Raw genomic sequence first — 20,797 nt, 5'->3', positions numbered from 1 at the left:
GTATCACCTCTGCTTGGTGCATAGTCCATAACTGGCTGCTAGGTTTGCATATTCTCTCTGTTTAGTACTCTCTTTACCAGTGCATGCACTGAATTTGCTACACAATACAATTTTTGATTTTAACAATATTATGGAAAGGATCGGTTGCTAATCTCCATGATGATGACGCAGAGTTGCACATAAACACAACGAAAACACTATTACGCATTGAGCTGTTGGCTAGAGTCTTCCTCACATCACACACACATTCGCACAAGCAAGCACACCTCATGCACACACAACTGATATCTCTGGCTGCTCTGGTCAGAATTGAATTTAATGGTGTCATGTTGAATACAAGCAGCAATCCAACGTAGTGTGGGGGAATGCGGTTAGAAATCAGGGTACAGGAGGGGGGGGGGGGAGAAGAGATGGAAGGGAAGGGAGCGAGTAAAAGAGGGGCAGAAAAGGGGAGTAAGAATGATGGATGTGTTGGCGGAGTGTGGCACAGAATAAGTATGAGAGACCATCAGTTGGGAAGAGTTGTAGGACAAGGGGGTAGCAACTGTTTGGTGGAGGGTGTGTGAATGGTAGGCAATGTAACCTCTACAGAACAGTTTTTGCCCCCTCTGTCCTACACTTCTTCACAGTTGACATCCCCCTCATATTCAATAGCTTACCTACTGTTCCCACATCCTCTGCCCAATCGTTGCCAATCCCCATCTCCTCCCGCCAACAGCTCCTCCTAGTTCATGGCCCCTCATCCTCATCGTGTGCCTCTCTCTGACTATGCACCCACTGGTGTCTTTCCCTTCTCTGCCTCTCTCCTTTTCCCACTGCCCCCCTTCCAATCCTATCCCCATAGCCATCTGATGCTGCACCTGACAGCCTTATACGGATATCATCTAGCCCCTGCGTGCACCACCAGGCAATGCTGACTACTTCCCCCCCTCCCCCCAACCCATACTGTGCTATCCAACACTCTTCCCCACCCCACTCCATATTGCTGCTTGCATTCAGATTACACCATTGCATTCTGGCCAGAGTAGTCAAAGGTGGTGGTTGTGTGTGCAAAAGGTGTACTTGATTGTGTGAATATGTTTGTGTTTTCTTTTCTTTTCTGAAGAAGGCTCTGGCCAAAAGCTAAATGTGTAAAAGTCTTTTTGTTGTGTTTGTATGCAACTTAAATGTGTCATCTTCATGGCGAGCAGCTCAATATCGTTGATATTCCTACCTGGACATTCCATTCTTCAAATTTTTATTTCAAGCACATTAAGCAACATAGGCAAGATTTCGTTTGGATGAGGAAGATTTTAGAGTTGCTGTTAGGAGAATGGCACACTGAGACAATAATTACAATATCACAGGATTAATCAATATGAAGATTAATTAATATCATCATCTTGTTATATTCCTGTTATCCTCCGCCAAGCTTCTTTATCCAGCGCATCTTCCTTGTCGATGCTGCGATGTTCCATTACTTCATTTATGTGGTCTTCCGCACTTGCAGCTGCTGGGTGGTTTCTATTCATAAACCTTCCACCGATGATCTGGCAGTCTCGTTATGTGTCTGTACCATTTTAATGATTTTCTTTCAATTCTATCTATCACTGTATCATTTGCCTTCATTCTAGCTCTTACTTCATCATTAGTTTTTCTTTTGATTCTTGATATTCTGGCACTTCAACGCAAACAGTCCATTTCCACCGCTATTAGTCTTCTTCTGAGATCCTCATTTAAGATCTGTAGTTCTGATCCATAGCATTGCACCGATTCAGCCATTATCTTACCTACTCTTTTCTTATTGCTGTTGGAAATGTTGTGACTTGGCAAGACAGCCAAGCCACTATGAGGTAGCCGAAAGGCACGCGTTTAAGCTCACGCAGGCTGGCGTCAGGTCTGGAACAGTTAAAGGAGTTGAGTCTAGTAAAAAAAGTACGTAGCTTCTGGAATACTTAACTTTAATCCATAATTGGTAAACATTGGTCTGACGGTACATGCATCACAAGATAAATAGCAATTGATAATGGCGCCTTGCTAGGTCGTGGCAAATGACGTAGCTGAAGGCTATGCTAACTATCGTCTCGGCAAATGAGAGCGTAACTTGTCAGTGAACCATCGCTAGCAAAGTCGGCTGTACAACTGGGGCGAGTGCTAGGAAGACTCTCTAGACCTGCCATGTGGCGGCGCTTCGGTCTGCAATCACTGATAGTGGCGACACGCGGGTCCGACGTATACTACTGGACCGCGGCCGATTTAAAGGCTACCACCTAGCAAGTGTGGTGTCTGGCGGTGACATCACAGGAAATATTCTTATCCCACCAAAAAGAATTCATACACCCTAACACTTTTCTGCTTTGCTGTATTCTATCTTTTACTTCTGTATGTACCAATCCATTTTTATCAATATGTGCCCCAAGATATTTAAATTTCTCTACCTGTCTCATAACTGCTTTGTCATTGAAGTGTACTTCAAATTTAGCATCACTGTTCACCACCATTTTTTTAGACTCATTTGTAGTCCCCATCTGTTCTATTCCTGATATAACCATCGTATCATGAACTCAAGGTCATCATCATCTTGTGCTATAATAGCTTGATTGTCAGCAAATCTTAATGAAAATATCTGTACACTGTTGACAGTGATTCCCATTCCTTTGCAGCTGTTCTTCCAATTTCAGAGCGCCACTTCTACATATAAATTGAACAAGATGGGTGACATACTACAACCTTGTCGCAAACCTTTTGTGACATTATTAGGTTCTGATAACTTTGAACCTCATTTAATCTGTACCACATTATCTCTGTAAATTTCAATAATAATTTGTAAAAGGTGACCATTCATACCTATATCTTTCATAGCTTCCTACAGCTTAGATCTAGGGACTGTATCATAAGCTTTTGCTAAATCTACAAAGGCAATGTGTAGCTCCTTCCCTAGTGCTATAAATTTCTCCATTAGTTGTTGTAAAATAAATAGGTTATCTGTACATGATCTGTTCTGCCTAAACCCGCTCTGTTCTTCCTCCAATATGGTGGCCAACATTTTGTTTAATTTTTTCAAACATTATCTTTCCAAATAAGTGGCTCATTGTACAGTTGGCACTAGTGCCTCTGTTGCAGTTTGTGTCTTTTCTATTCCCTTTCTTGAAAATAGAAACCATATATGACTTTTTCCCTTCTGAGGGAATTTCAGTCCTTTTATATCAGTTGTTCATCAGGGGCAGGTTATTCGTTTGTTCAGATATCTTCCTCCAGCCTTCAGTAATTCAACAGGAATGTTTCCTGGACCAGGTGATTGGCCATTCGTCATTTTAGTTAATGCACAATTCACTTCCTCTATTGTAATGTTTATATTTCGATCAGTTACTTCCATCTTATCTTCATTCCGTTGCATGTAATATGGCCTATCTTCAATTAAAAGGTCTGCATAATGCTTTTTCTATCCGTTTAAGAAAATTAGGTTGTCTACTGCTTTGTTTACTTGTGTTTCCTTCATACTGGTAATTGTACTCCACACTTCTGTTGTTTCTGATCCACCTATTAGACTCTCAATTTCAATACATTTATGTTCCCATGTCTTGTTCTTTTCTAATTTAATTCTGTTTCTTAATTCATATTTTGTTGTCTGGGAGTTTTGCCTGTCCTGTAGTGATTTAGTTGATAACCATTTTTTGTAGAGATTTTTCTTTTCCCTAATGAACATCTTCAGGTCATCAGACATCCATGGAGGGTCCTGTTTACCCAGACTCTTACTCTCAGTCCCTAGTACCTATAGAGAAATTTCTGTAAGTGCTTTTTTAATATTTTCGTATTCTACTTCAAAATTGTCATCTTCTGAAATTGCTTTTAGTTCATTTTTGAATCTACTTTGAAATAAATCCTTGATGCTGAACTGCTTCAAGAGAAAGAGCTTCTACCTTGCCTGCCCTAATTTCTCATGATTGCTGTGGTCAGCCACATTTACATTAAGATCTAATAATTCCACAGCAACCAACTCTAAATCTAGGTCCACACAGAAGATTTTTAAGTCAGTTTCTTTAACATTGAACTTTCTGTTGGTATATATAGATACACCACCAAAGGAAGCAGTTGTTCTGTACTGTGCACTTAACAAATGTTGGTGTGCAATACAATTGTAGTACTCAGCTTCTTGTGCTGATAACAGGTGTTCACAGAGAGACAGTACATCTGTCTTTGCTTCTTCTTCTTCTTCTTCTTCTTCTCTAAAGAGAGGTAGCACATAAAGTATACGATATTGTGCACTGGCACTGCTTATAATTATGCAACTGACATTCTGAGCAGTCTACATCTGTTGTTGTTGTTGTTGTGATCTTCAGTCCTGAGACTGGTTTGATGCAGCTCTCCATGCTACTCTATCCTGTGCAAGCTTCTTCATCTCCCAGTACCTACAGCAACCTACATCTTTCTGAATCTGCTTGGTGTATTCATCTCTTGGTCTCCCTCTACTATTTTTACCCTCCACACTGCCCACCAATACTAAATTGGTGATCCCTTGATGCCTCAGAACATGTTCTACCAACCAATACCTTCTTCTAGTCAAGTTGTGCCACAAAATTCTCCCCAATCCTATTCAACACCTCCTCATTAGTTATGTGATCCACCCATCTAATCTTCAGCATTTTTCTGTAGCACCACATTTCGAAAGCTTCTATTCTCTTCTTATCTAAACTATTTGTCATCCATGTTTCACTTCCATACATGGCTACACTCCATACAAATACTTTCAGAAACGACTTCCTGACACTTAAATCTATACTCGATGTTAACAAATTTCTCTTCTTCACAGACGCTTTCCTTCTCGTTGCCAGTCTATATTTTATATCCTCTCTACTTCGATGATCATCAGTTATTTTGCTCCCCAAATAGCAAAACTCCTTTACTACTCTAAGTGTCTCATTTCCTAATCTAATACCCTCATCATCACCTGACTTAATTCGACTACATTCCATTTTCCTCGTTTTGCTTTTGTTGATTTTCATCTTATATCCTCCCTACAAGACACTATCCATTCCGTTCAACTGCTCTTCCAAATCCTTTGCTGCCTCTGACAGGATTACAATGTCATCAGCGAATCTCAAAAGTTTTTAGTTCTTCTCCATGGATTTTAATACCTACTCCAAATTTTTCTTTTGTTTCCTTCACTGCTTGCTCAATATACAGATTGAATAACATCGGGGAGAGGCTACAATCCTGTCTCACTCCCATCCCAACCACTGCTTCCCTTTCATGCCCCTCAACTCTCAAAACTGCCATTTGGTTTCTATACAAATTGTAAATAGCCTTTCGCTCCCTATATTTTACCCTGCCACCTTCAAAATATGAAAGAGAGTATTCCAGTTAACATTGTCAAAAGCTTTCTCTAAGTCTTCAAATGCTAGAAACGTAGGTTTGCCTTTCCTTAATCTAGCTTCTAGGATAAGCTGTAGGGTCAGTATTGCCTCACGTGTTCCAGTATTTCTACGGGATCCAAACTGATCTTCCCCAAGGTCGGCTTCTACTAGTTTTTCCATTCGTCTGTGAAGAATTCGCGGTAGTATTTTCCAGCCGTGACTTATTAAACTGATAGTTAGGTAATTTTCACATCTGTCAACACCTGCTTTCTTTGGGATTGGAATTATTATATTCTTCTTGAAGTCTGGGGGTATTTCGCCTGTCTCATACATCTTGCTCACCAGATGGTAGAGTTTTGTCAGGACTGGCTCTCCCAAGGCCATCAGTAGTTCTAATGGAATGTTGTCTACTCCCGGAGCCTTGTTTCGACTCAGGTCTTTTAGTGCTCTGTCAAACTCTTCACGCAGTATCATATCTCCCATTTCATCTTCATCTACATCCTCTTCCATTTCCATAATATTGTCCTCAAGTACATCGCCCTTGTATAGACCCTCTATATACGCCTTCCACCTTTCTGCTTTCCCTTCTTTGCTTGGAACTGGGTTTCCATCTGAGCTCTTGATGTTCATACAAGTGGTTCTCTTTTCTCCAAAGGTCTCTTTAATTTTCCTGTAGGCAGTATCTATCTTACCCCTAGTGAGATAAGCTCTATATCCTTACATTTATCCTCTAGCCATCCCTGCTTAGCCATTTTGCACGTCCTGTCGATCTCATTTTTGAGATGTTTATATTCCTTTTCGCCTGCTTCATTTATTGCATTTTTATATTTTCTCCTTTCACCAATTAGATTCAATATTTCTTCTGTTACCCAAGGATTTCTACTAGTCCTCGTCTTTTTACCTACTTGGTCCTCTGCTGCCTTCACTACTTCATCCCTTAGAGCTACCCATTCTTCTTCTACTGTATTTCTTTCCCTCATTCCTGCCATTTGTTCCCTTACGCTCTCCCTGAAACTCTGTACAACCTCTTGTTCTTTCAGTTTATCCAGCTCCCATCTCCTTAAATTCCCACCTTTTTGCAGTATCTTCAGTTTTTATCTACAGTTCATAACCAATAGATTGTGGTCAGAGTCCACATCTGCCCCTGGAAATGTCTTACAATTTAAAACCTGGTTCCTAAATCTCTATCTTACCATTATATAATCTATCTGATACCTTTTAGTATCTCCAGGATTCTTACATGTATACAATCTTCTTTTATGATTCTTGAACCAAGTGTTAGCTATGATTAAGTTGTGCTCTGTGCAAAATTCTACCAGGCGGCTTCCTCTTTCGTTTCTTACCCTCAATCCATATTCCCCTACTACGTTTCCTTCTCTCCCTTTTCCTACTACCGAATTCCAGTCACCCATGACTATTAAATTTTCGTCTCCCTTCACTATCTGAATAATTTCTTTTATTTCATCATACATTTCTTCAATTTCTTCGTCATCTGCAGAGCTAGTTGACATATAAACTTGTACTACTCTAGTAGGCGTGGGCTTCGTGTCTATCTTGGCCACAATAATGCATTCACTATGATGTTTGTAGCAGCTTACCCGCACTCCTATTTTTGTATTCATTATTAAACCTACTCCTGCATTACCCCTATTTGATTTTGTATTTATAACCTTGTATTCGCCTGACCAAAAGTCTTGTTCCTCCTGCCACCGATCTTCACTATTTCCCACTATATCTAACTTTGACCTATCCATTTCCCTTTTTAAATTTTCTAACCTACCTGCCCGATTAAGGGATCTGACATTCCACGCTCCGATCCGTAGAACGCCAGTTATCTTTCTCCTGATAACGACGTCCTCATGAGTAGTCCCCGCCCGGAGATCCGAATGGGGGACTATTTTACCTCCGGAATATTTTACCCAAGAGGACACCATCATCATTAACCATACAGTAAAGCTGCATGTCCTCGGGGAAAAATTACGGCTGTAGTTTCCCCTTGCTTTCAACCGTTCGCAGTACCAGCACAGCAAAGCCGTTTTGGTTAGTGTTACAAGGCTAGATCAGTCAATCATCCAGACTGTTGCCCCTGCAACTACTGAAAAGGCTGCTGCCCCTCTTCAGGAACCACGTGTTTGTCTGGCCTCTCAACAGATACCCCTCCGTTGTGGTTACACTTGCGGTACGGCTATCTGTATCGCTGAGGCACGCAAGCCTCCCCACCAACGGCAAGGTCCATGGTTCTACATCTATACACTGTGAAACACTCAGAAGTGCATGGCAGAGGGTGTCTTCCACTGAACAGTTATTAGGGCTTTTTCCCATTCCAGTTCCATATGGAGTGCAGGTAAATAGTTGTTTAAATACCCCTGTGTGTATGCTGCTCCTGTCCTGAACTAAAAGTTTCAAGTCAAGATATGACACTACTGCTTGTCTGTCTAGTTTGCTGAAAATACAAATCTTTCTACTTGTTTTAGTTGCTCTTTGTATTTTGGTGTTCATTATTGTTATAATTGCTTCATGCTCACTGATACCAGTTTCAATGTGGATTTCCTCCAAGAGGCCAGGTCTGTTTATTGGTATTAGATCTAATGTATTTCCATGAAGAGAGTGGGGTTCTGAGTTATATCTTCTAGGTAGTTTTCAGAGAACCAATTTAGTAACATTTCACAGGGTGTTTTGTCATGCCCACCACTAACAAGTTTGTAATTATCCCAATTGATTGTTGTATTTCGATAGATAAAAATATCTACTCACCAATTTGGGGGCTGGAGAACACACACATAAAGAAAGGTTTTGCTTGTGCAAGCTGTGGGAGCCAGTGGCTCTTTCTTTCAGCCAAAGGGTTGAAGTCGAAGATGGAAGGAAGAGGGGTGAAGAGACAGGCACTGGGGGAGGTTTAGGAAAAGGGGTAGAGTTTGAAAAAGTCACCCAGAATCCCAGGTCATGGGAGACTTACCGGACAGGATGAGAAGGGAAACAAGCTCTTTCCTTTTCATCCTGTCTGGTGTCTCCCCTGACCTGGGGTTCTGGATGACTTCTCCAAACTGTACTCCTTTTGCTAAATGTCTCCAGTTCCTTTCCCTTCAGCCCTTGTGTGAGAAAAAATAGTCACTGGCTCCAAAAGCCTGCATAAATAAAACCTTTTTTTTGTGCGTGTGTTCTCCTGCCACTGCTTGCTGTGTAGAATTTTTATCTATCCAATTACATTATACTGTCAAAAATTGACTATTGTCATTGTTATATTAGTGCAATTGAATGTTGTATGATTAAAGGATTAGGAAACTTCTGTAAAAGCAAACTGAGGTTTTCTGTAAAGTTTTCATTTTCAGACATGTCTTCAGCCTGGAATCTTGTTGACTGGGGTAAAATTGTCTTCAGTGGTGTGACCCACCTTGAACTGGACTGCAGTGACCAGCAAAGACATATCTGGAGACACCCCTGACAGTGGTGGGATACTAACCTGGCTGTCACTCGCCATACGGCCCAACCACCAGGAGTAATGGTCTGGGGTGCCACATCATTTCATAGCACGACCCCTTTGTTTGTCATCTGTGGCACCCTTACACCACAGTGGTTCATCAACAATATTCTACATCCCATTTTGTTGCCCTTCATGGCAAGCCATCCTGGGCTTACATTTCAGCAAGATAATGTCTGCCTGCACAAGGTGAGAGATTCTGCTGCTTGTCTTCTTGCTTGGCAAACCCTACCTTGGCCAGCAAGGTCCCTGTCTCTTCCCAGTTCAGAATGTTTCGAGCATTATGGGCAGGGCCTTCCAACCATCCCAGAATTTTGAGTATGTAACATGCCAGTTGGACAGAACTTGGGACATCGAACAGTCTGTCAATCAATGCCAAGCCAAATAACTGCCTGAATAAGGGGCAGAGGCAGACCGAAGGGTTATTGACTTGCTGAATATGTGAAGCTCTTTCTGTTGAATAACTCATATAAATTTTCTGAAATTTGTCTGTACTTGTACATCACAGCAACAGGTTTCCATCCCATTCAGGAAATTTGTTCGTGGTGTGTGTCTTTCATTGTGTATTACCTATAATATGTACTGTTTTGTTTGAGTGTGCTTTGTTTTACTGCTGTAATTTGCTCTGCTATATTATCCATCTGGTCCTGTTCTGTATTGTCAGGTTCTGTGTTTGGGTGGTTGTGAGTGGTCTGTTAGAATCCATTTCATGCTCATTGTGCTATTGATTCATATTTTTAATTCTGATGTTAGAGGGGGGATTGTTCTGTTTAACTTGTGAAGCACGCATGTCAAGGGACCGTAGGTGTGGTTTGTCAGGTAGTTGGATGTGTTGTAGATGATTATGCATATGGTTGAGTTTTTTGTGATGGGAACAGACAGGCAAGCCAGCAGAAGAGCTAAAGTGTGCAGTTAGAACAAAGTGTTATTTGTCAAGATCTGTAGCGTTATTGACTTTAATATCCTTGCTCACACATTAAATGATATGCTGTGTTTAAAATTTAACTCTGTTTAAATGGAAAATAAAGTAACATGGAATCAAATAACTGATGACAGTGTTCTTTAACAACACAACAACAAATAAGTATTAATTCTGCGAAGACAAAAAATGTTAATGTAAAACCTGTAACCAGCTTGTCTGCAGATATCCATTCAAGAGCACTGGAGTTTTTACTCCAATGTGCCAATACATTTGTAATACACTACAATTTGTGGACAAGTTAATTAGGATATGTCCAAAATGAGGAGATACACTGTAAATTTAAAAATAATTTCACTATGGAGTTAAATTCTGTAAGGGTCCAGAATGGAATTATCTATTTTGGTTTAAAAATCCTTACAGAAAAAGTTGGCACAGTGGTTAGTGTCTGGACTTTAGTTGGGGAGGACAAAGATTCAAATCCCTGTCTGGCCGTCGTGGGACAGGTTTTCCATGATGTCACTAAATTGCTGAAGGCAAAAGCTGGGTTAATTCCTTTGAAAAGGGCTAGGTTAACTTCCTTTTCCATCCTTTCATATTCTGAGCCTGTGCTCTGTCTCTAATGACCCTTCGGTAACAGGACATTAAACTCTAATCTTACTTCCTTCTTTCATTCCTTCAAAAATTCTTTAACTAGTTCCCCACAGACATCAGACTTAACTTAGCTAACTACTGCACTGAGAGTTGTGGATGGGCATGAAAAATTTGTTTTTTTTTGCTTTTGTTTTTGTTTCTAGGTATGTATATAACCAAATTGTCAGTGTGCTGACTTCTTCACAGTTAACAAGGATTTATGAACAGAGGCGGAACTATGATCTCCGCCGACTGCTGGCTGGTGCAGAAAGATTGATTGACCACCTTTTAAACTTTATGGAACGTGAGCCAGCATTTCTTTTGGGTGCTGTCAAGTGCCTACCACTCACTGCATCTGTAAGAGATGCGGTTACACAAACTATTATTCAGATATGTGGAAAAATAAAGGTGAATGTTGACTAGTACCTGCAACTGTATTTTGTCAACAGGATTGTGATTCCTTTATTAATTTTTTTTTTTTATGTTTTCCATTGCAGAATTTGGTTTTTGCTATACTGCTGGCCAACAACCAACTTATAACTCTAGTCCGCATGAAGAAGTACTTCATTCATCCTGCTGACCTTCACCTGATATTCAATTTAGTAAATTCTTCAGAATCATTTAAGGCAGCTGAGAGCTGGACTCCAATTTGCCTCCCCAAGTTTGATTCAACGTACGTATGTGTATAGGTAACCTTTAAACAAAGTTTGTTTGCTTTAATTTATTAGTATTGTATACCTTTAATCATTTGATATTTGTAACACATGAAAAGGGTACAGGAAGTGTCGAAGGTATCCAGTATTTTTTATGTGTATATGGTGAGCCCAACTACTGTTACAAATTCTGTGATGTGATTCCTAAGCAAAATTGGCTAGAAAACATTGTACAAATTATTATCGTAGAGTGATTAGTAGTAGTAGTAGCAGTAGCAGTAGTGGTGGTAGTAGTAGTAGTAGTAGGAGGAGGAGGAGGAGGCAGCTATGACACTGTTGTTGTTGTTGTTGTTGTTGTGGTGGTGGTGGTGGTGGTGGTGGTCGTCGTCGTCGTCGTCTTCAGTCCTGAGACTGGTTTGATGCAGCTCTCCATGCTACTCTATCCTGTGCAAGCTTCTTCATCTCCCAGTACCTACTGCAACCTACATCCTTCTGAATCTGCTTAGTGTATTCATCTCTTGGTCTCCCTCTACGATTTTTACCCTCCACGCTGCCCTCCAATACTAAATTGGTGATCCCTTGATGCCTCAGAACATGGCCTACCAACCGATCCCTTCTTCTGGTCAAGCTGTGGCACAAACTTCTCTTCTCCCCAATCCTATTCAGTACTTCCTCATTAGTTATGTGATCTACCCATCTAATCTTCAGCATTCTTCTGTAGCACCACATTTCGAAAGCTTCTATTCTCTTCTTGTCCAAACTAGTTATCGTCCATGTTTCACTTCCATACATGGCTACACTCCATACAAATACTTTCAGAAATGACTTCCTGACACTTAAATCTATACTCGATGTTAACAAATTTCTCTTCTTCAGAAACGCTTTCCTTGCCATTGCCAGTCTACATTTTATATCCTCTCTGCTTCGACCATCATCAGTTATTTTGCTCCCCAAATAGCAAAACTCCTTTACTGTTTTAAGTGTCTCATTTCCTAATCTAATTCCCCCAGCATCACCCGACTTAATTCGACTACACTCCATTATCCTCGTTTTGCTTTTGTTGATGTTCATCTTATGTCCTCCTTTCAAGACGCTATCCATTCCATTCAACTGCTCTTCCAAGACCTTCGCTGTCTCTGACAGAATTACAATGTCATCGGCGAACCTCAAAGTTTTTGTTTCTTCTCCATGGATTTTAATACCTACTCCAAATTTTTCTTTTGTTTCCTTTACTGCTTGCTCAATACACAGATTGAATAACATCGGGGAGAGGCTACAACCCTGTCTTACTCCCTTCCCAACAACTGCTTCCCTTTCATGTCCCTTGACTCTTATAACTGCCATCTGGTTTCTGTACAAATTGTAAATAGCCTTTCGCTCCCTGTATTTTACCCCTGCCACCTTTAGAATTTGAAAGAGAGTATTCCAGTCAACATTGTCAAAAGCTTTCTCTAAGTCTACAAATGCTAGAAACGTAGGTTTGCCTTTCCTTAATCTTTCTTCTAAGATAAGTCGTAAGGTCAGTATTGCCTCACATGTTCCAGTATTTCCACGGAATCCAAACTGATCTTCCCCGAGGTCGGCTTCTACCAGTTTTTCCATTCGTCTGTAAAGAATTCGTGTTAGTATTTTGCAGCTGTGGCTTATTAAACTGATTGTTCGTTAATTTTCACACCTGCTTTCTTTGGGAATGGAATTATTATATTCTTCTTGAAGTCTGAGGGTATTTCGCCTGTCTCATCCATCTTGCTCAACAGATGGTAGAGTTTTGTCAGGACTGGCTCTCCCAAGGCCGTCAGTAGTTCCAATGGAATGTTGTCTACTCCCGGGGCCTTGTTTCGACTCAGGTCTTTCAGTGCTCTGTCAAACTCTTCACGCAGTATCATATCTCCCATTTCATTTTCATCTACATCCTCTTCCATTTCCATAATATTGTCCTCAAGTACATCGCCCTTGTATAGACCCTCTATATACTCCTTCCACCTTTCTGCTTTCCCTTCTTTGCTTAGAACTGGGTTTCCATCTGAGCTCTTGATGTTCATACAAGTGGTTCTCTTTTCTCCAAAGGTCTCTTTAATTTTCCTGTAGGCAGTATCTATCTTACACCTAGTGAGATAAGCCTGTACATCTTTACACTGGTCCTCTAGCCATCCCTGCTTACCCATTTTGCACTTCCTGTCGATCTCATTTTTGAGACATTTGTATTCCTTTTTGCCCGCTTCATTTACTGCATTTTTATATTTTCTCCTTTCATCAATTAAATTCAATATTTCTTCTGTTACCCAAGGATTTCTACTAGCCCTCGTCTTTTTACCTACTTGATCCTCTACTGCCTTCACTACTTCATCCCTCAAAGCTACCCATTCTTCTTCTACTGTATTTCTTTCCCCCATTCCTGTCAATTGTTCCCTTATGCTCTCCCTGAAACTCTGTACAACCTCTTGTTCTTTCAGTTTATCCAGGTCCCATCTCCTTAAGTTCCCACCTTTTTGCAGTTTCTTCAATTTTAATCTACAGGTCATAACCAATAGATTGTGGTCAGAGTCCACATCTGCCCCTGGAAATGTCTTACAATTTAAAACCTGGTTCCTATGACACTGAGCACTTAAATTGTAACAGAAAAATTATGAGAGATGAAGGAGCAGTTCTATGAAAAAGTTTTATTCAATGAAGATGGGAAACCTACAAACAGTTGTGAAGTACTTTCCTGGTACATTGAGAAAGACAATTTGTGTGAGGAAATAGTTGCATGTGCATCAGTGTTAGTACCTCTAGTATATATGACAGAGTAGCTTTGAACTCTTGATTCTGAAGTGAGACATGCATCCCATGTACCGTATTTACTCGAATCTAATCCGCACTTTTTTCCTGCTTTGTACTCCAAAAAACCGCCTGCGGCTTAGAAGCAAGTGCAAAGTATGCGGAAGTTCTGAAAAATGTTGGTAGGTGCCGCCACAACTAACTTCTGCCGTCGAATATATGTTAGTTCTCTTTGCTGATGATACAAGTATAGTAATCACACCTGACAAACAAGAATTAACTGGTGAAATTGTCAATACTGTCATTCAGAAAATTACTAAGTGGTTCCTTGTAAACGGACTCTCACTGAATTTTGATAAGAGACAGTACATGCAGTTCCGTACAGTGAATGGTATGATGCCATTAATAAATATAGACCTTAATCAGAAGCATATAGATAAGGTAGAATATTCCAAATTTTTAGGTGTGTCCATTGATGAGAGATTAAATTTGATGAAACACATTGATGATCTGCTGAAACGTTTGAGTTCAGCTACTTATGCAATAAGGGTCATTGCAAATTTTGGTGATAAACATCTTAGTAAATTAGCTTACTACGCCTATTTTCACTCATTGCTTTCATATGGCATCATATTTTGGGGTAATTCATCACTGAGGAATAAAGTATTTATTGCACAAAAGCATGTAATCAGAATAATAGCTGGAGTCCACCCAAGATCATCCTGCAGACATTTATTTAAGGATCTAGGAATATTCACAGTAGCTTCTCAGTATATATACTCTCTTATGAAATTTGTTATTAACAACCAAACCCAATTCAAAAGTAATAGCAGTGTGCATAACTACAATACTTAGGAGAAAGGATGATCTTCACTATTCAAGATTAAATCTAACTTTGGCACAGAAAGGGGTGAATTATACTGGCACTAAAGTCTTTGGTCACTTACCAAATAGTATCAAAAGTCTGACAGATAACCAACAAGTATTTAAGAAGAAATTAAAAGAATTTCTGAATGACAACTCCTACTCCATAGAGGAATTTTTAGATATAAATTAAGAAAAAAACAAAACAAAAAAATTATAAAAAAAATAAAAGAAAAATAAAAAAAGACAAAAAAAATAAAAAAGGTTGTTATATTAACTGAAGTATGTTGTTAAATTAACTTAATTATGTCATGTATTGGAAAATTTGACTCGTTCCACATCATTACGAAATATTGTATTCACGATCCATGGAACTAGTATTAATCTAATCTAATCTAGCGCTGCACAGTCATGCTTTGCAGGCACAAAGATAAATACTGGCGCCAAAACCTCTGTGTCAGTAAATAAATTTAAAAAAAAAAGGTGGAAGACGAGCTTTTTTCACTGCCTCGAGTTTCGACCACTGTATTTTCATACGTTATCCAACGAAGTAAATATAAATTCCCTATTGTTCATCCTCGAAAATCAGACTGGCAAGACTGTTTGGGATGTTTGTCAATATGACCAACTCTACGTTCTGAATTTTTTCCTACCTGCGAGAAGAGATGGTTGCTAATAGCAACTTTTATGAATTGTGAATCACATGCAGTATTCTCTTCACCGTAAGAATAATACGAATATAAACATTTTGCCATGTATTCTTTCGTGTCTGCTGCTATCTCATTTAAATCCTGTCTGCCTAATAAACTACGAAACTAGAGTGAGCAGAAGAATATATGTATTATGTCATGTTTATATTCGTATTATTCTTATGCCTAATAGTGATACGGTCAGAAATGAAGCACGGCAATTGACTAGATTTTTAAATCTAAGATGACTCTAATTTCTGTGCAGAATGTAATGTACTAAAGAGACGTCTGCAAAGATTTTCAAACGGAGAAAAATTTTCGCTAAACTGTTGTTCAGAACACCTTTTATCATACGCAGTCTATTATTTGGTTCTTGTTGATCATTATCAAAGAAAGCAGCAGTTAAAATGGCCCTGAGCACTATGGGACTTAACATCTATGGTCATCAGTCCCCTAGAACTTAGAACTACTTAAACCTAACTAACCTAAGGACATCACACAACACCCATTCATCACGAGGCAGAGAAAATCCCTGATCCCGCCGGGAATCGAACCCGGGACCCCGTGCTCGGGAAGCGAGAATGCTACCGCGAGACCACGAGCTGCGGACAAAAGCAGCAGTGTAAGTAACAACAAATAGCAGCCTCTTGTCATTGTTTCGCTAATGAGACGATTCCTCTCTAGCAGTGACAGGGCGTAAACACTCATTATCAGAATGCGACAAACAGTGCATGCATGACACAGTACAGTACTGCATTTTCACCTATAACAAAGAGAACGGCACTTATCAGATCAAAGAAAAATAAGCAATCGATTCAAACCAGACGAAGCACGTAAAAAAGGAAGGGTATCCGTATTAATGCTGACGGAGCGCCTGACACATAGCAATGGCTACCTGGTAAAGCTTAACTGCAAAGCTTACGACTCGAACCAAACTACTGTAGCTGTATCGTCATTCATTAGACTTAAATTGTGTCTCATATTACAATGGACCAACTTTGTTTCGATTTGGAGGTGCGGCCTAAAACTTTTCTCTCCCTTTGAATTTCGAGTCTCAAATTTCAGGTGCGGCTTAGATTCGGGAAATTTTTTTCCCATGATTTCGAGTCTCATTTTTCAGGTGCAGCTTAGATACGAGTGCGGCTTAGGTTCGAGTAAATACGGTATGTTGCCAGGGAAGGTAATGCAGCAGCAGCAGCAGCAGCAGCAGCACAATATTTATATGAACAAACATTTCCATGTCTATCCAGGTTTTCAGATATACTCATCTGTTGGCAGACATTTGCACATAACCAAAACATTTGCAACAAAGAGATAAGACATCAAAGTGCAATGGAATGCCAGAAAAAATTAATTTGAGGAGAAAGGGTTGGAACATACCATAACACACCTTGAGAGTTGTGCAGTATAACCTACACAGCAAAATGAAAATTGTTTACACTGCTACATTCTGTGGCCAGATGAAACCACTTGGGTTGTGGTGGTGTTATTGACAGTTAAGTCATGTTTTGCTTGGGTTAACTGTGTGCATTTTTAGGACACTGCTGTTAACTGAAATTTGGTGTTAAGATATGGGCTGGCTGTGTCGACAACAGCATATTGGACTAAACTTTTTGCTGCTCTCATTTGACTAGTATTATTTATTAAAATTTTTTAGATATTACGATCCTGATCCTGATCCTGTTGGAGAATGTGAATTTATGAACATATTAATGTATGTTATACCAACAAGCTGGATCTCGTGTGGTCTGCAGACTTCAGATTGTCTGCTTGTAGACACCTAATTTAGTGAGTGGTGGACTATTGGGGAAAACACAATGCTCCCCACACTTGATACCACTTTTCTTTCTATCATTTTTCTTTTTCATGTGTTGTCATTTCAAGACGATTTTATAGGATAGCTTGGTTGACATGGACTTTGAACTCCGCTCTTGGACTACTGAGACCTGTATGATAATTTAGAGCATTCCAAACAAGTTTCACCGCTCCCCAGTTATGGGTTTCTGGGATGCATGTGCTGTAGTTTACTGTTGTCACTGTAAACATTTCCCGTAAAACATTCCTAGGGATATGTTTCTAGCCGGCTTCCTTATTGTTCTTCATTTGTTCCCAAATTGTTTGCTTGAGAGTGCTACATCATGGGTACATTGTATGTACATTAATATGTATGATGTCTCACGACAATAAAATACCAATGGCATTGTTCACAGAACTGTCCTTTCAACTGTGTGCGTCCAGCTAAAACAGTTTGAACTGTTGACTAGACCTCTTAAACATTTTGTTATAATGAATTTCTATCCCATTTTGCACAGGGAATCTCCTCACAGTATTTGTACACAAAGACCATCCTATACAGGGTGAACCGGAACTCCACAGACTTAACTTTCGGAGACTATATTATAGACCAAGAAAAAAATGTCCATGAACATTGGCTCTAAAATGCAAGCTTTACAAGCTGTGAGCTCCTGTTTGGTGGAAATGCTTCACAGTAGTGAAGATGAAAAATGCTCATAGCTCTTAAGATATGCTCTTTAGAGTCCATGTTTACTGAACATTTTCTCATTGGAGTTTTGGTTCACCCTGTGTAATGACATTGTCAATATGTAGACTTCAATATAGTTGCAAGTAGTTCTGTACAGAGAAGGAACTAGTAATGTTTCATATTAATGAAAATATTTGTGTATTTATCCAGCATCCTTGTATGATGCTACAAACATATTTTGTATCCATCAGAACAAAGTTGTTTGGATGTAAATACAGCATTATTCTGACAAGTTGCAAATTGTGAATCCATATAACATTCTAAATATTGGAACATAATGACACAGGTACTGCATTCTGTTGAACTAGGTTCAAAATCGATGCCATACTTTGAATCCATCAGCAAACAGTCATGGCGGTTATTAAGTTTCATCTCTAAATGTTAGAGCATTTCAGAATTCCCTACTTTTTAAATTCTTTTTGTTTGTAGATAATAGTAATACTTATAGTACTGGAATAGTTATATAAGGCTTCTATCATGATGTTGGTGCTTTTTTTGTAAAACATCTTTCCTCAACCTTGTAGATGGCATTAGGTTGTTGTTATCACATAAATGTCAGGCATTACCTTTTAACATTCATCATTCTTCTCAAATGAAAGAACCTGTGAAAATTAAGTACTTCTGTGTTATTACATAGGCTCCCCAGTACTTGACTTTATTCTGTTCATACACTTAAAACATAAATCATAGCTTTTTGGGAGCTTTATCATCCCTTTTCTGTGAGGAAAGAGGGTCTGCTTGAGGAAAGCTGGAAAGGGGTAATAGGTCACTTGGGCTTTATGTTGAGAGGCATCCGCCTGTTGAGAGGAGAGGAAGCAAAGACTGTAGAGGTGTCAGAGCAGGAGGTCAAAGGTAGATATCTGGTAAGCATTATGCCACCCTCAGTTCAGAGACAATAGGAGAGGTGAGTGAGCAGTAAATATTAATTAAGAAGCGTGTAACAATTTAAAGTGGAAAGGATAGTGCAATTAGGATATTTTAAAATTGACACAATTTGCTGCTTCAACCACATTTAAAAGCAATATTCTGCAGAAAGACACAAAGACCCCACAAACTTTTCAGGCAAAACTTAAATCACAGCTCAAGATCCACAGATTTCTTATTCAGTGAGAATGAGAAGAAATATGTCCCTTGGAACCCACAGGAATGGAGGATAAGTGTCCAACCTAAATTTTGAAAGGTAGACTGCCCAGACATCTCAAGAAACAGCCCTGGTTATAAAATTTCCCATAAGCATAACCAAATACTAAACAATAAGATTTACACACAAAACAAATTGAAACTTTCCTCCTGATACATTATCTTGGAGATTCATTAGCATACTCTTAGTGCCATGTGATGCGTGAGACAAATCACGTAATTTAATTTCTTCATCATATTAGATGTTTCAAGAAAGTCTGTAGCTGTGTTGTTCATGAAAACAGCACCAGTTACTTATATTTTCATGCTTAGCACAATGTGTTCAGAGAATTTATTTTCATTTTCAATCTGAGCAAGGTGGCACAATGATTAGCACACTGGAGTCTCATTCGGGAGGACGACAGTCCAAACCTGTGTCTGGCCATCCTGATTTCGGTTTTCGGTTTTTTCTCTAAATCACTTCAGGCAAATGCGGGGATGGTTCCTTTGATAGGGCATGGCCAATTTCCTTCCCCATCCTTCCTTCATCCAATGAGACCGATGACCTTACTGTTTGGTCCCCTCCTCCAAATCAACTAACCAACCTCATTTTCTAGAGCATTTGTGCATTTGTTTACATGAATATGTTTGGTGATGTTTGCATGCTTGATTTTCTGCCTCTGTTATGTTTTTTTGCCATTGGAAAATTGAACAAAATTAATCTTTGAGTGTTTTTAAACTCTAATGTTGGAAATTGTAGTTTTGTTTGTCTATTTACAGGTATTGTACCTCCTCCATTACATAGAATATCACATAAACACAAATCATCACAGAATATCACATACACACAAATCATCACTTACAGTCTTTATTTACAAAACATGCTACAAAGATATTATGAAACTATGGTTTACAAGGAATTTGTACACAGGCTGAGGTGTTGCAGTGCTTTTGTAGTACATTATGTATGCATATATTTAAGGTTATCAATTATAAAATGTATTTTTACCACTGTTGACTACTGAGTTATTGATTGCTTTTTTCCAATGAGGAAATGTACAAATTTATGGAAATTGTGGCACTTATCAATGCAGGAGAATCATTTGAAGAAATTAACTGATTCACTGTCTGTTTCATCATTGAGAATTTTTTCTCTTTGCTTTCTGTGGTGAACACAAATTTCAAGCACCTGCATTAAATCCATTGTACGAGAGTCTTGGAAATGGTGGAGTATCTTAAAATCTTCGAATGCATGTCCAGTGTTTTTTGTGTGTGTTGCTATTGCTGCTTTTGTAAACTGGTTATCTGTGAAACAGTTGATGTTTTCAGTGTATCTGATTTGAAAATTCATGCCAGTTTGTCCTAAGTAGTAGCTTGAGCACGTTTTGTGTGTTGTTTTTTATAGTCCTGAGTCATACTTCATATTTTTTCTTGTTCAAGGTGTGAACAAGTTTCTGTTGTAGTGTGTTTGTGGAGAAAGCTGCTTTCACTTACGTGACCTAAGTAGGTTTGCCATTTGTTGGGAAATCTTACCTACATAAGGTGTGCTAGCTATACATTTGACTGTGTTTGTTGGTTCCTTTGTCGTGAATGACACAGCAGCAGATTTTCCTGGAACATCTAATATAATGAACAAAATTAAGTTATTAGTGCCTGGCCAGGCAATGAAAGTAATATACAAGTTCAAAAGCTTGGAAATGGAAGTTTTCAAAACAGTTGCACACATCAAATTTCACATAGAGTGTTTGCAGTTAGGTCTGATTCCTAACTACATTAATGTTAAATTGGGGTACATAAGTCACTGTAC

At 39.2% G+C, this 20,797-nt stretch overlaps 1 protein-coding gene across 1 annotated transcript in view; it reads left to right on the top strand.

Moving 5' to 3' along the window:
* Window positions 1-20,797, top strand: part of LOC126484315 (vacuolar fusion protein MON1 homolog A) — a 110,018-nt gene that overhangs the window by 32,387 nt on the left and 56,834 nt on the right. The window contains exons 4-5 of the mRNA XM_050107752.1: window positions 10,528-10,771; window positions 10,861-11,036. Coding sequence (XP_049963709.1) covers window positions 10,528-10,771; window positions 10,861-11,036 — 420 coding nt within the window. The remainder of the gene's footprint in view (window positions 1-10,527; window positions 10,772-10,860; window positions 11,037-20,797) is intronic.

This window comes from Schistocerca serialis, chromosome 6 (genome assembly GCF_023864345.2).
Source record: "Schistocerca serialis cubense isolate TAMUIC-IGC-003099 chromosome 6, iqSchSeri2.2, whole genome shotgun sequence".
Lineage (NCBI taxonomy): Eukaryota > Metazoa > Arthropoda > Insecta > Orthoptera > Acrididae > Schistocerca > Schistocerca serialis.
This window is presented reverse-complemented; position numbering and strand designations above follow the sequence as displayed.